This window comes from Bidens hawaiensis, unplaced genomic scaffold, assembly GCF_021521415.1.
Source record: "Bidens hawaiensis isolate Kalapana, Puna unplaced genomic scaffold, B.hawaiensis_p1.1 tig00001032_1, whole genome shotgun sequence".
Taxonomy (NCBI): Eukaryota; Viridiplantae; Streptophyta; class Magnoliopsida; order Asterales; family Asteraceae; genus Bidens; species Bidens hawaiensis.
In genome coordinates, this window is record NW_027491060.1 from 58071 (window position 1) to 70735 (window position 12665).

General features: G+C 38.4%; 2 protein-coding genes across 2 annotated transcripts; both read left to right on the top strand.

The window, feature by feature from the left end:
* The first annotated feature begins 588 nt into the window (after positions 1–588).
* LOC143552654 (uncharacterized) lies at positions 589–1521 on the top strand. Its single transcript, XM_077042815.1, has one exon. The coding sequence runs from the start codon at positions 724–726 to the stop codon at positions 1474–1476; it is 753 nt and encodes a 250-aa protein (XP_076898930.1). The 5' UTR covers positions 589–723; the 3' UTR covers positions 1477–1521.
* A 7038-nt stretch (positions 1522–8559) lies between these two features.
* LOC143552664 (uncharacterized) lies at positions 8560–9589 on the top strand. Its single transcript, XM_077042824.1, has one exon. The coding sequence runs from the start codon at positions 8793–8795 to the stop codon at positions 9543–9545; it is 753 nt and encodes a 250-aa protein (XP_076898939.1). The 5' UTR covers positions 8560–8792; the 3' UTR covers positions 9546–9589.
* The last annotated feature ends 3076 nt before the right edge of the window (positions 9590–12665 follow it).

A 12665-nucleotide genomic window follows, 5' to 3' on the forward strand; every position in this document is an offset into this window, starting at 1 on the left:
ACCCGACAAAATAATATATTAAATATTACTTAGAAATTTCGAGATGTTACAATAAAATAAAGAATAATTACTCTATAGAAAACTATTGAGTAGTTTAAAGTTTTTAACATAAATTCTTTAGTAATTTGTATGTTTCTTACGTTAAAAATTATTAAATTATCAGTATTCGATCTAACATGATGACAACATAGTGTACGTTTAAATCAAACCCCCTCCGTGGTTTGAAAAACATAAAGTTTAAAATAGATTGAATGATTACATTTTTTGTTAATTAACAAATGATAATAATGTTATTAAAAATTAGGTCTATTAATATTGTTTATTAATGTCAGTGGTGTGTGTTTAAGAGAAAACCTAGAAATTGTCTAATAAATTTTGAAAGTGGTTATTTGTAGTAGAACAAACAAAAAATAAAATATAAACATTTTTAATGAGACTAATGATAATGATGTATAATATTGAAAAATTTATATACAAAAAAAATATTACTTATCATATTTTCTAACATTGCATGTAAGTTGCTTTCTCTTTCCTCCCGATATAGAAAGCAGCAATCATCAAAAACATGTCCAAAACCCTAAGCACACGTGTCATTGCCAAAATTTGCCATGTCACAGTCTTACCACAAAGACACGTTCACACACACAAACACGTATCCAGCACTCCACTTTTGCCCCTATAAATTCACCTGCTTTCCTTCTCATTTCTCACAACATTAACAGCATGTTGAACTCTACAACCAACGCCGGAAACAATGGTGGTTCCAGCAGCCGGAGAAAACAAGACCCGAAGTCGACTCAACCGAGTTCAAGAAAAGGATGCATGAGAGGCAAAGGTGGTCCGGAGAACGCAGCTTGCACCTACAAAGGCGTCCGCCAGCGGACTTGGGGCAAATGGGTGTCCGAGATCCGCGAGCCCAACTGTGGCAGCCGCGTCTGGCTTGGAACATTTAGTTCCGCCCGTGAAGCGGCTATAGCCTATGACGCGGCTGCCAGGAGGCTTTATGGGCCAAACGCCCATATTAATCTCCCTGAGGAGGCCGCCAACGCCCCTCCACCGCCTCCAGCTGTCACGGAGGCGGCGAATGAGGCGAGGTATCGCCGTGCGGTTGAGCAATTTAAGAAGCAACAGGAGTTTCAACGCCAGGTGCAAATTTACATGCACCAGCAACAACAACAGCAACAACGAAACATCAAAGTGGAGACCACAATGGTACCCGATGTCCCCGATATTAATAATCGGTATGCCTTCGGGAACTACCATGAGTTTAATGGAGAAAATTATGTTGACCAGAAATGTGGTCAATCATCAAATGGGAACTTGAAGGCTAATTTACCTGAATTCGACGATTCGGGTTTGTGGACCGAGGCGGCATCAACCATGGACTATGAGTCCCAAGCGATGGACCCTGGGATCGGTGCGTCTACATTCAATGATACAATTGGCATTGAGATGAATCATCCATTAATGGTTTAATCGGTGGTCATTGGGAAAGATTGGTTTCAAGTTGGTCATGGCTTATGTCACAAAACATATATATATATATACTTAATATAAATTAATATATATATATATATATATATATATAGTATATATCTATATAGAGGTGATCATCAAATATATGGTGCAAGATGATCATGTGATATGTCATATAATAGGGAATGGTATAGTTGTGGTGCCTATTTTAATATATAAATAATAGGATGTTTATATTTACATGTGTGTAATAAATTAGTCTTGCTTGTTACGCCTACTATACAGTTGGCCGTTCGCTATATATAGATATGATACATGCTTTATAATTTTTGCTTTAGTGGTAAAGTTATAATATCCTAAATATACGTTCATACTTTGGTTGGTTACAGTATAGAACTCAATAGATTTCATTTGTTACATGTTTTATATGATACTAAGGAGAGAAATCATACGATAGTGAGAATTGCAAAAAAAAAACGACTTCTCACTATAAGCCATAGTGAGAATTACAAAAAAGGACTTCTCGTATAAGCCATAGTGAGAATTGCATAAAACTAATTCTCGTATAAGCCATAGTGAGAATTGCAAAAAAATCAAGTGAACCGTTTAATTTTTAATTTTTAAATATTTAAAAAAAAATGAATCGATATTAAAGTAACATAAATATATAATTTTGAGATTTAAAAATTTAAATAATAAATCGATAGGTATTAAAATAACGTACATAAAGACATAAAGTTATATTCTCTCTTCGATTAATATTAATCACTAAACTATAATAATGACCACTTTTAACTAATATTTTCTTTTTATGTATTTTTAAATTTAATTTTTATTCTTTACCCTTATTTGTCATTTATGAGGCTTGAACCCTAGTCTTTGTTAAATTATATCGATACCTTTACATAAATCAAAATAACTTAAAGATAAAAAAATCAATAAATCCACTGTAAAAACAAAAGGAGAAAAAAATAAATTTATGTTTAAGATGTTTTTCTCAGATTTAATCACACAATTATAATTTCTTCCCTACTCAAATTATTTCAACATATCTTCGGTTTCTTCCATCATATTTACATGTGTAATAAATTAGTCTCGCTTGTTACGCCTATTATATAGTTGGTTGTTCACTTTATATAGATGCAATGCATGCTTTATAATATTTACTTTAATGGTAAAGTTATAAGGGGGTGTTTGGTAGAGGGATTTGATTGGGGAGAAATGGAATTAGAAATATTTCTTTTGTTTGTTTTCCACTTTTCATTTCTATTTCTCTTTCTATTTCTCTAAAACTAGAAAATTCAATTTCTCTTTAAAACAAAGAGAAAACCATTTCTCAGCAGCCTCCTCATAGCATGTCACCACCTCGTCTCCGGCCACCACATCGTCTCCGGCCGCCACCTCGTCTCCAAGTCTGCAACCGCCACCTCGTCTCCAAGTCTGCAACCACCACCCCGTCTCCGCCGTTCGCAGTGGTGAACACAGAGATGGTAACCGGTTGTAGGTTGCAGGTGGTACGGGTGAACGGAGATTAGGGTTTCAAGTGGTGGTTCGTGGTAGGTTAGGGTTTTCAGATGGTCGGGTGATTGTGGTCGCAGGTGGGTGACAGTGGTGGTGGAAATCGGCGGTGGTCGCAGGTGGCTTCTGATTATCATCATCATCGCCACCACAACCACCACCACAAAATCTCCAAAGAGGCAGTGATGACAGATCTGAGCCTCCTTTTTCTATATCTTATGTTTCAAAAATTTGAATCTTTTTAATTTCTTGTGTACTGTGGTTGAAGAAGGGGATTTGGTGGCGGCAGCCGGTGGTGGTGGGCTGTGGTTGAAGAAAGGGCTGTGGTGTGGGGCTGTGGTGGTGGGGCTGTGGTGGTGGTGCTGGTGGTGGTGGGGCTGCGGTGGTGAGTGGTGTCAACCACACTCTTACTAGACTCTGCCACTTCTATCACAATCTACCCCTACTTGTCTACAGCACACTTTATATCAATACAATATTTACATAATAAGCAAGTCACATCATAGAATACATACACACTAACATGTAACATCCCGAATTTCCAAAATGATATTAATTATATTACTTAATAATAGAGGGAAAGTTGACTCGGGTTCGGGAAATAAATAATTGAGTAGGAGTTGGTATGAGTCGGGCTAGTGTTAGATTAATTGAGATGGGTTAAATGAGAATGGGCCTTAGGTCCATGGGCTTTAAGGGATATAAATATCCCCTAAACCACCATAAAACCTAAACCTCATCTCTTTCCATTCTAATCTCTACACATTCAAAAACACACACACCATAAACGAGCAGGATTCGAGAGAGAGTAAACGTTAGTTGGTGCTGGATCGTCGTGACGAACCAAAGCAACAAGACCAGCTCGTGTTCGTAAGTTTGACTCGTTCAAGGTACGTTTATGGTTAGAAATCGTTCGTATAGGTTCGGTTTGATTTGAGAAATGGTAGATCTGAGTTTGTATGGTAAAAACGAATCCAACAAAGCTAAACTTACTGAAAATGGTTATGATTTGATGGGTTAATCGATTGATAAAAAGGACCCGTAACCTATATGCCTAAATCGCACCCTCTAAACATCGATGTTAGGTCGATTTGATAGTTGGGGTTTGTAGGCGCTGGTCAGACGATTCCATGAGTACCTAAATCGAGTTATTTGGTTAAGGAACGAAGGATTTAAGAGCGAACAGAACCTGCAGACGACAACTTCGCCTGCAAGCTAAGTTCGCCTAATGAACTTCGCCTGCAAGATAAGTTCGCCTGATGAACTTCGCCTAAAGCTAAGTTCGCCTAAGGTTTAACTTCGCCTAAAGCTAAGTTCGCCTAAGGTTTAACTTCGCCTAAAGCTAAGTTCGCCTAAGGTTTAACTTCGCCTAAAGATAAGTTCGCCTAAGGTTTAACTTCGCCTAAAGCTAAGTTCGCCTATGGTTTAACTTCGCCTAAAGCTAAGTTCGCCTAAGGTTTAACTTCGCTAAAGCTAAGTTCGCCTAAGGTTTAACTTCGCCTAAAGTTAAGTTCGCTTAGAAAATAAATTAAAAACCTAATGGAAAATGTGTTAAGACAGTTAATGTAAATAAAATTTTTCCAAGCTGACTTGGCAGCTCGACCCCAGCCAGGGGCTCTGCCCCTTGGACCCTGCTTGGGGCTGCCGCCCCTAGACCCCGCTGCCAGGGGCGCTGCCCCCGGACCCCCGTTCGTTTTGGGTAGTAGTTAAGACTGGAAAGATGATATGAGTAGTGATAGTTGTTTGATACGTGTACTTGTTATACAGTCAGCCGTGCACAGCTGAAGAAAGGGATTACGATTAACGGTGAACGTAACCGTGTTCAGGTGAGTTTCTAGCCCCATTCCTTGTTATGTTTTCGGGGCTGTGTGCATACTCGATGTGTTGTTAATACATTTATCCTAAGTGATAAGTGTATGTCATATGTGATATGTGTGATAGATGTGAATGATTGTTTGTCGGTACGCGAACGATCTTCGGATATTGCGCGTACTGTCAGGTTAAAAAATAAAGGTACGAATATTATATATCGAAGATGTATGAATATTTCAAATGAATACTTGTCGGGGCGTGAACGATCTTCGGATATTGCACGTAACGACAAGGGTTATGGTTGTTAAATGAATGAGGTAAAGAATGCCTAAAGTGTTCTTATGTTATAATGTAAGTATGTGTATATAGGTACACGAATGGCATGTGAGTTCTACGTTCGACATAGTAAGTTAGGATGGCAAATCCCTCTAGCTTCTGTCGGACATAGACTCGGCTGGTAATGGCGTAGTTAAGGACTGCGAGCCTTATACGTGAAGTAGATGATATATGTAAACGTAGATAAGGACTGCGAACCTTATACGTAATGTAGATAGGCGTCAGCATAGGAAAGGACTGTGAACCTTATACGTGCTGATTTTGTAGCATAGGGGAGGACTGCGAACCTCGTACGTGCTATGAATTAGGTTGCAACATAGGGAAGGACTGCGAACCTTGTACGTGTTGTGGATGTATTTCAGCATAGGAAAGGACTGTGAACCTTATACGTGCTGATTTTGTAGCATAGGGGAGGACTGCGAACCTCGTACGTGCTATGAATTAGGTTGCAACATAGGGAAGGACTGCGAACCTTGTACGTGTTGTGGATGTACTATGGTATAGGGAAGGACCGCGATCCTTGTACGTACCATAAATGGTGAACATAGGTAAGGACTGCGAACCTTGTACGTGTTCACGACCTTGAGTACAGGTATAGACGGTGAACTATGAACGTACTCTCGGTAGACTGAGGTTAGTGATTGTAGATATGTATGTATGTATGGTAGCAAGTATGTATGTAGAACAGAAGGGTAACTAGTGAAGTATGGATATGTATCTACGGATATGTATGTATGTGTATGTATTGTATGGCGTTCGATTAACTAGAACTCACTCAGCGTAGCTGACTTTTAGTATGCACGCAGGTGAGCTGATTATAGAGTTAGCATGAGGATGACACACGGCATGGATTGAACGGCTGGCATCTGAAGAAAGAAGTAAAGATGTTTTAAATATAAAGTTTTGTGTTATGGTATCAAAGAAAAGATTTAATGTTTTGTAACAAATGATTGATGTTTTATATTCCGCGAAAAGTTTTAATAAACTCTGATTTGAAGAACTGTGTTTATGAGTAAATCCGACGCTAAAGTAGGGTCACCGGGTTCGGGGCCTTACATAACAACCACTTGACAATCACTATCCTTGGAGATACGTGCAATATCCGAAGATCGTTCACGTACCGACAAGCATTACATAATAGCTACTTGTATAACATCTATACACTTACCACTTAAGGTAAGTGTATTCACACTTTCACATCTAACCTGCTTATCTTACCACTTAGCCTCTTATTTACCCCTACCACCTTGCCACTTTGCCACTTTAATAACGTATAACGTTATGCCACTTTGCCACTTTAATAACGTATAACGTTATGCCACTTTAATAACGTAAAACGTTATGCCACTTTGCCACTTTAATAACGTATAATGTTATGCCACTTTGCCACTTTAATAACGTATAACGTTATGCCACTTTGCTACTTTAATAACGTAAAACGTTATGCCACTTTGCCACTTTAATAACGTAAAACGTTATGCCACTTTGCCACTTTAATAATGTATAACGTTATGCCACTTTGCCACTTTAATGACGTAGTCACGTATAGGCTTACCCTACCACGTACTATCGTCATGCCACTAACACTCTTACTACACTCTTGCCACTTCTAACACGCTCTACCTCTACTTATCTACAACATGCTTCATATCATTTACATAATAAGCAAGTCACATCATAGCATTCATACCCACGTAATAACGATGGCACGTACAGGCTTTCCCTATCACGCGCTCACGTTATGCCACTAACACCCTTAGACTCTTGCCACTTCTAACACACTCTACCTATATCACACTTCATATCAGTTCAGTATTTACGTAATGAACAAGTCACATCATAACATTCATACACGCTATCAACCACTTGGAATTTACTATCCTTGGCGATACGTGCAATATCCGAATATCGTTCACGTACCGACAAGCATTATAAAACATATACCTCGTATAACATCTATAGCATACACTTACCACTTAAGGTAAGTGTATTCACACTTCACATCGAGTATGCACACAGCCCCGAAAACATAACAAGGAATGGGGCTAGAAACTCACCTGAACTCTGCTTCTTCCTCCGATAGTTGTAAATCCCTTCTTTAACTGAGCTCGGCTGACTGTATAAGTTACACGTATCAATACTCTCCTGATTTAATCTGGTGGCCTAGTATTAGCTTACTTTTACTTATCGTTTTTAATCTATTTTCTAATCGAACTTGACTTTAGGCGAAGTTAAACCTTAGGCGAAGTTGTCATCAGGCGAACTTAGCTTTAGGCGAAGTTGCCATCAGGCGAACTTAGCTTTAGGCGAAGTTGCCATCAGGCGAACTTAGCTTTAGGCGAAGTTATCAGTTAGGCGAACTTGGCCGTAAGTGAAGTTATCAGTTAGGCGAACTTGGCCTCAGGCGAAGTTATCGCTTTGAAGGCGAAGTTATCGCTTTGAAGGCGAAGTTGCCCAGTTCGCAGCGAAGTTGCCCAGTCCAGCCGCTGTTTGGTTTCTATCAAGCATTTTGGCGATTTTAACACCCTTGTTATGGTTCAACATCACCCACTACGTTCCCCAACCGTTTTCGGTCGTTTATACACTATAAAGCTTGGATCTTTAAACTTCAAAGATCAAGAATCATACCTTTTTGAGCTTGTTTGGATCTCGTTTAACTTGTTTAATCACAACTAATCGCTCACCCTCTCTCGGATCTTGTTCGTTCATCTCCTCGGCCGCCGGCGGTGTATGTGGTGTGTGTGTTTTGGGTGTGTGTAGAGATATGGATAAATGGATGGAATGGAAAGGATTGGGGTTTAAGGGGGTATTTATACTCCCTCAAGCCCATGGACCGAAGGTCCATATTTCCTTTTGGTCCATATCCAAACCCATCTAATTATCCTACTAAGTCTTCATATTATGCTGTTCCACTAACTCGTTTATTTCACCCGACAAAATAATATATTAAATATTACTTAGAAATTTCGAGATGTTACAATAAAATAAAGAATAATTACTCTATAGAAAACTATTGAGTAGTTTAAAGTTTTTAACATAAATTATTTAGTAATTTGTATGTTTCTTACGTTAAAAATTATTAAATTATCAGTATTCGATCTAACATGATGACAACATAGTGTACGTTTAAATCAAACCCCCTCCGTGGTTTGAAAAACATAAAGTTTAAAATAGATTGAATGATTATATTTTTTGTTAATTAACAAATGATAATAATGTTATTAAAAATTAGGTCTATTAATATTGTTTATTAATGTTAGTGGTGTGTGTTTAAGAGAAAACCTAGAAATTGTCTAATAAATTTTGAAAGTGGTTATTTGTAGTAGGACAAACAAAAAATAAAATATAAACATTTTTAATGAGAGTAATGATAATGATGTATAATATTGAAAAATTTATATACAAAAAAATTATTACTTATCATATTTTCTAACATTGCATGTAAGTTGCTTTCTCTTTCCTCCGGATATAGAAAGTAGCAATCATCAAAAACATGTCAAAACCCTAAGCACACGTGTCATTGCCAAAATTTGCCATGTCACAGTCGTACCACAAAGACACGTTCACACACACAAACACGTATCCAGCACTCCACTTTTGCCCCTATAAATTCACCTGCTTTCCTTCTCATTTCTCACAACATTAACAGCATGTTGAACTCTACAACCAACGCCGGAAACAATGGTGGTTCCAGCAGCCGGAGAAAACAAGACCCGAAGTCGACTCAACCGAGTTCAAGAAAAGGATGCATGAGAGGCAAAGGTGGTCCGGAGAACGCAGCTTGCACCTACAAAGGCGTCCGCCAGCGGACTTGGGGCAAATGGGTGTCCGAGATCCGCGAGCCCAACCGTGGCAGCCGCGTCTGGCTTGGAACATTTAGTTCCGCCCGTGAAGCGGCTATAGCCTATGACGCGGCTGCCAGGAGGCTTTATGGGCCAAACGCCCATATTAATCTCCCTGAGGAGGCCGCCAACGCCCCTCCACCGCCTCCAGCTGTCATGGAGGCGGCGAATGAGGCGAGGTATCGCCGTGCGGTTGAGCAATTTAAGAAGCAACAGGAGTTTCAACGCCAGGTGCAAATTTACATGCACCAGCAACAACAACAGCAACAACGAAACATCAAAGTGGAGACCACAATGGTACCCGATGTCCCCGATATTAATAATCGGTATGCCTTCGGGAACTACCATGAGTTTAATGGAGAAAATTATGTTGACCAGAAATGTGGTCAATCATCAAATGGGAACTTGAAGGCTAATTTACCTGAATTCGACGATTCGGGTTTGTGGACCGAGGCGGCATCAACCATGGACTATGAGTCCCAAGCGATGGACCCTGGGATCGGTGCGTCTACATTCAATGATACAATTGGCATTGAGATGAATCATCCATTAATGGTTTAATCGGTGGTCATTGGGAAAGATTGGTTTCAAGTTGGTCATGGCTTATGTCACAAAACATATATATATATATACTTAATATAAATTAATATATATATATATATATATATATATATAGTATATATCTATATAGAGGTGATCATCAAATATATGGTGCAAGATGATCATGTGATATGTCATATAATAGGGAATGGTATAGTTGTGGTGCCTATTTTAATATATAAATAATAGGATGTTTATATTTACATGTGTGTAATAAATTAGTCTTGCTTGTTACGCCTACTATACAGTTGGCCGTTCGCTATATATAGATATGATACATGCTTTATAATTTTTGCTTTAGTGGTAAAGTTATAATATCCTAAATATACGTTCATACTTTGGTTGGTTACAGTATAGAACTCAATAGATTTCATTTGTTACATGTTTTATATGATACTAAGGAGAGAAATCATACGATAGTGAGAATTGCAAAAAAAAAACGACTTCTCACTATAAGCCATAGTGAGAATTACAAAAAAGGACTTCTCGTATAAGCCATAGTGAGAATTGCATAAAACTAATTCTCGTATAAGCCATAGTGAGAATTGCAAAAAAATCAAGTGAACCGTTTAATTTTTAATTTTTAAATATTTAAAAAAAAATGAATCGATATTAAAGTAACATAAATATATAATTTTGAGATTTAAAAATTTAAATAATAAATCGATAGGTATTAAAATAACGTACATAAAGACATAAAGTTATATTCTCTCTTCGATTAATATTAATCACTAAACTATAATAATGACCACTTTTAACTAATATTTTCTTTTTATGTATTTTTAAATTTAATTTTTATTCTTTACCCTTATTTGTCATTTATGAGGCTTGAACCCTAGTCTTTGTTAAATTATATCGATACCTTTACATAAATCAAAATAACTTAAAGATAAAAAAATCAATAAATCCACTGTAAAAACAAAAGGAGAAAAAAATAAATTTATGTTTAAGATGTTTTTCTCAGATTTAATCACACAATTATAATTTCTTCCCTACTCAAATTATTTCAACATATCTTCGGTTTCTTCCATCATATTTACATGTGTAATAAATTAGTCTCGCTTGTTACGCCTATTATATAGTTGGTTGTTCACTTTATATAGATGCAATGCATGCTTTATAATATTTACTTTAATGGTAAAGTTATAAGGGGGTGTTTGGTAGAGGGATTTGATTGGGGAGAAATGGAATTAGAAATATTTCTTTTGTTTGTTTTCCACTTTTCATTTCTATTTCTCTTTCTATTTCTCTAAAACTAGAAAATTCAATTTCTCTTTAAAACAAAGAGAAAACCATTTCTCAGCAGCCTCCTCATAGCATGTCACCACCTCGTCTCCGGCCACCACATCGTCTCCGGCCGCCACCTCGTCTCCAAGTCTGCAACCGCCACCTCGTCTCCAAGTCTGCAACCACCACCCCGTCTCCGCCGTTCGCAGTGGTGAACACAGAGATGGTAACCGGTTGTAGGTTGCAGGTGGTACGGGTGAACGGAGATTAGGGTTTCAAGTGGTGGTTCGTGGTAGGTTAGGGTTTTCAGATGGTCGGGTGATTGTGGTCGCAGGTGGGTGACAGTGGTGGTGGAAATCGGCGGTGGTCGCAGGTGGCTTCTGATTATCATCATCATCGCCACCACAACCACCACCACAAAATCTCCAAAGAGGCAGTGATGACAGATCTGAGCCTCCTTTTTCTATATCTTATGTTTCAAAAATTTGAATCTTTTTAATTTCTTGTGTACTGTGGTTGAAGAAGGGGATTTGGTGGCGGCAGCCGGTGGTGGTGGGCTGTGGTTGAAGAAAGGGCTGTGGTGTGGGGCTGTGGTGGTGGGGCTGTGGTGGTGGTGCTGGTGGTGGTGGGGCTGCGGTGGTGAGTGGTGTCAACCACACTCTTACTAGACTCTGCCACTTCTATCACAATCTACCCCTACTTGTCTACAGCACACTTTATATCAATACAATATTTACATAATAAGCAAGTCACATCATAGAATACATACACACTAACATGTAACATCCCGAATTTCCAAAATGATATTAATTATATTACTTAATAATAGAGGGAAAGTTGACTCGGGTTCGGGAAATAAATAATTGAGTAGGAGTTGGTATGAGTCGGGCTAGTGTTAGATTAATTGAGATGGGTTAAATGAGAATGGGCCTTAGGTCCATGGGCTTTAAGGGATATAAATATCCCCTAAACCACCATAAAACCTAAACCTCATCTCTTTCCATTCTAATCTCTACACATTCAAAAACACACACACCATAAACGAGCAGGATTCGAGAGAGAGTAAACGTTAGTTGGTGCTGGATCGTCGTGACGAACCAAAGCAACAAGACCAGCTCGTGTTCGTAAGTTTGACTCGTTCAAGGTACGTTTATGGTTAGAAATCGTTCGTATAGGTTCGGTTTGATTTGAGAAATGGTAGATCTGAGTTTGTATGGTAAAAACGAATCCAACAAAGCTAAACTTACTGAAAATGGTTATGATTTGATGGGTTAATCGATTGATAAAAAGGACCCGTAACCTATATGCCTAAATCGCACCCTCTAAACATCGATGTTAGGTCGATTTGATAGTTGGGGTTTGTAGGCGCTGGTCAGACGATTCCATGAGTACCTAAATCGAGTTATTTGGTTAAGGAACGAAGGATTTAAGAGCGAACAGAACCTGCAGACGACAACTTCGCCTGCAAGCTAAGTTCGCCTAATGAACTTCGCCTGCAAGATAAGTTCGCCTGATGAACTTCGCCTAAAGCTAAGTTCGCCTAAGGTTTAACTTCGCCTAAAGCTAAGTTCGCCTAAGGTTTAACTTCGCCTAAAGCTAAGTTCGCCTAAGGTTTAACTTCGCCTAAAGATAAGTTCGCCTAAGGTTTAACTTCGCCTAAAGCTAAGTTCGCCTATGGTTTAACTTCGCCTAAAGCTAAGTTCGCCTAAGGTTTAACTTCGCTAAAGCTAAGTTCGCCTAAGGTTTAACTTCGCCTAAAGTTAAGTTCGCTTAGAAAATAAATTAAAAACCTAATGGAAAATGTGTTAAGACAGTTAATGTAAATAAAATTTTTCCAAGCTGACTTGGCAGCTC

What these genes read in the sequence shown, in the direction of transcription:
- LOC143552664 (XM_077042824.1), top strand. Translation starts at nt 8,793, where the DNA reads ATGTTGAACTCTACAACCAACGCCGGAAACAATGGTGGTTCCAGCAGC.
- LOC143552654 (XM_077042815.1), top strand. Translation starts at nt 724, where the DNA reads ATGTTGAACTCTACAACCAACGCCGGAAACAATGGTGGTTCCAGCAGC.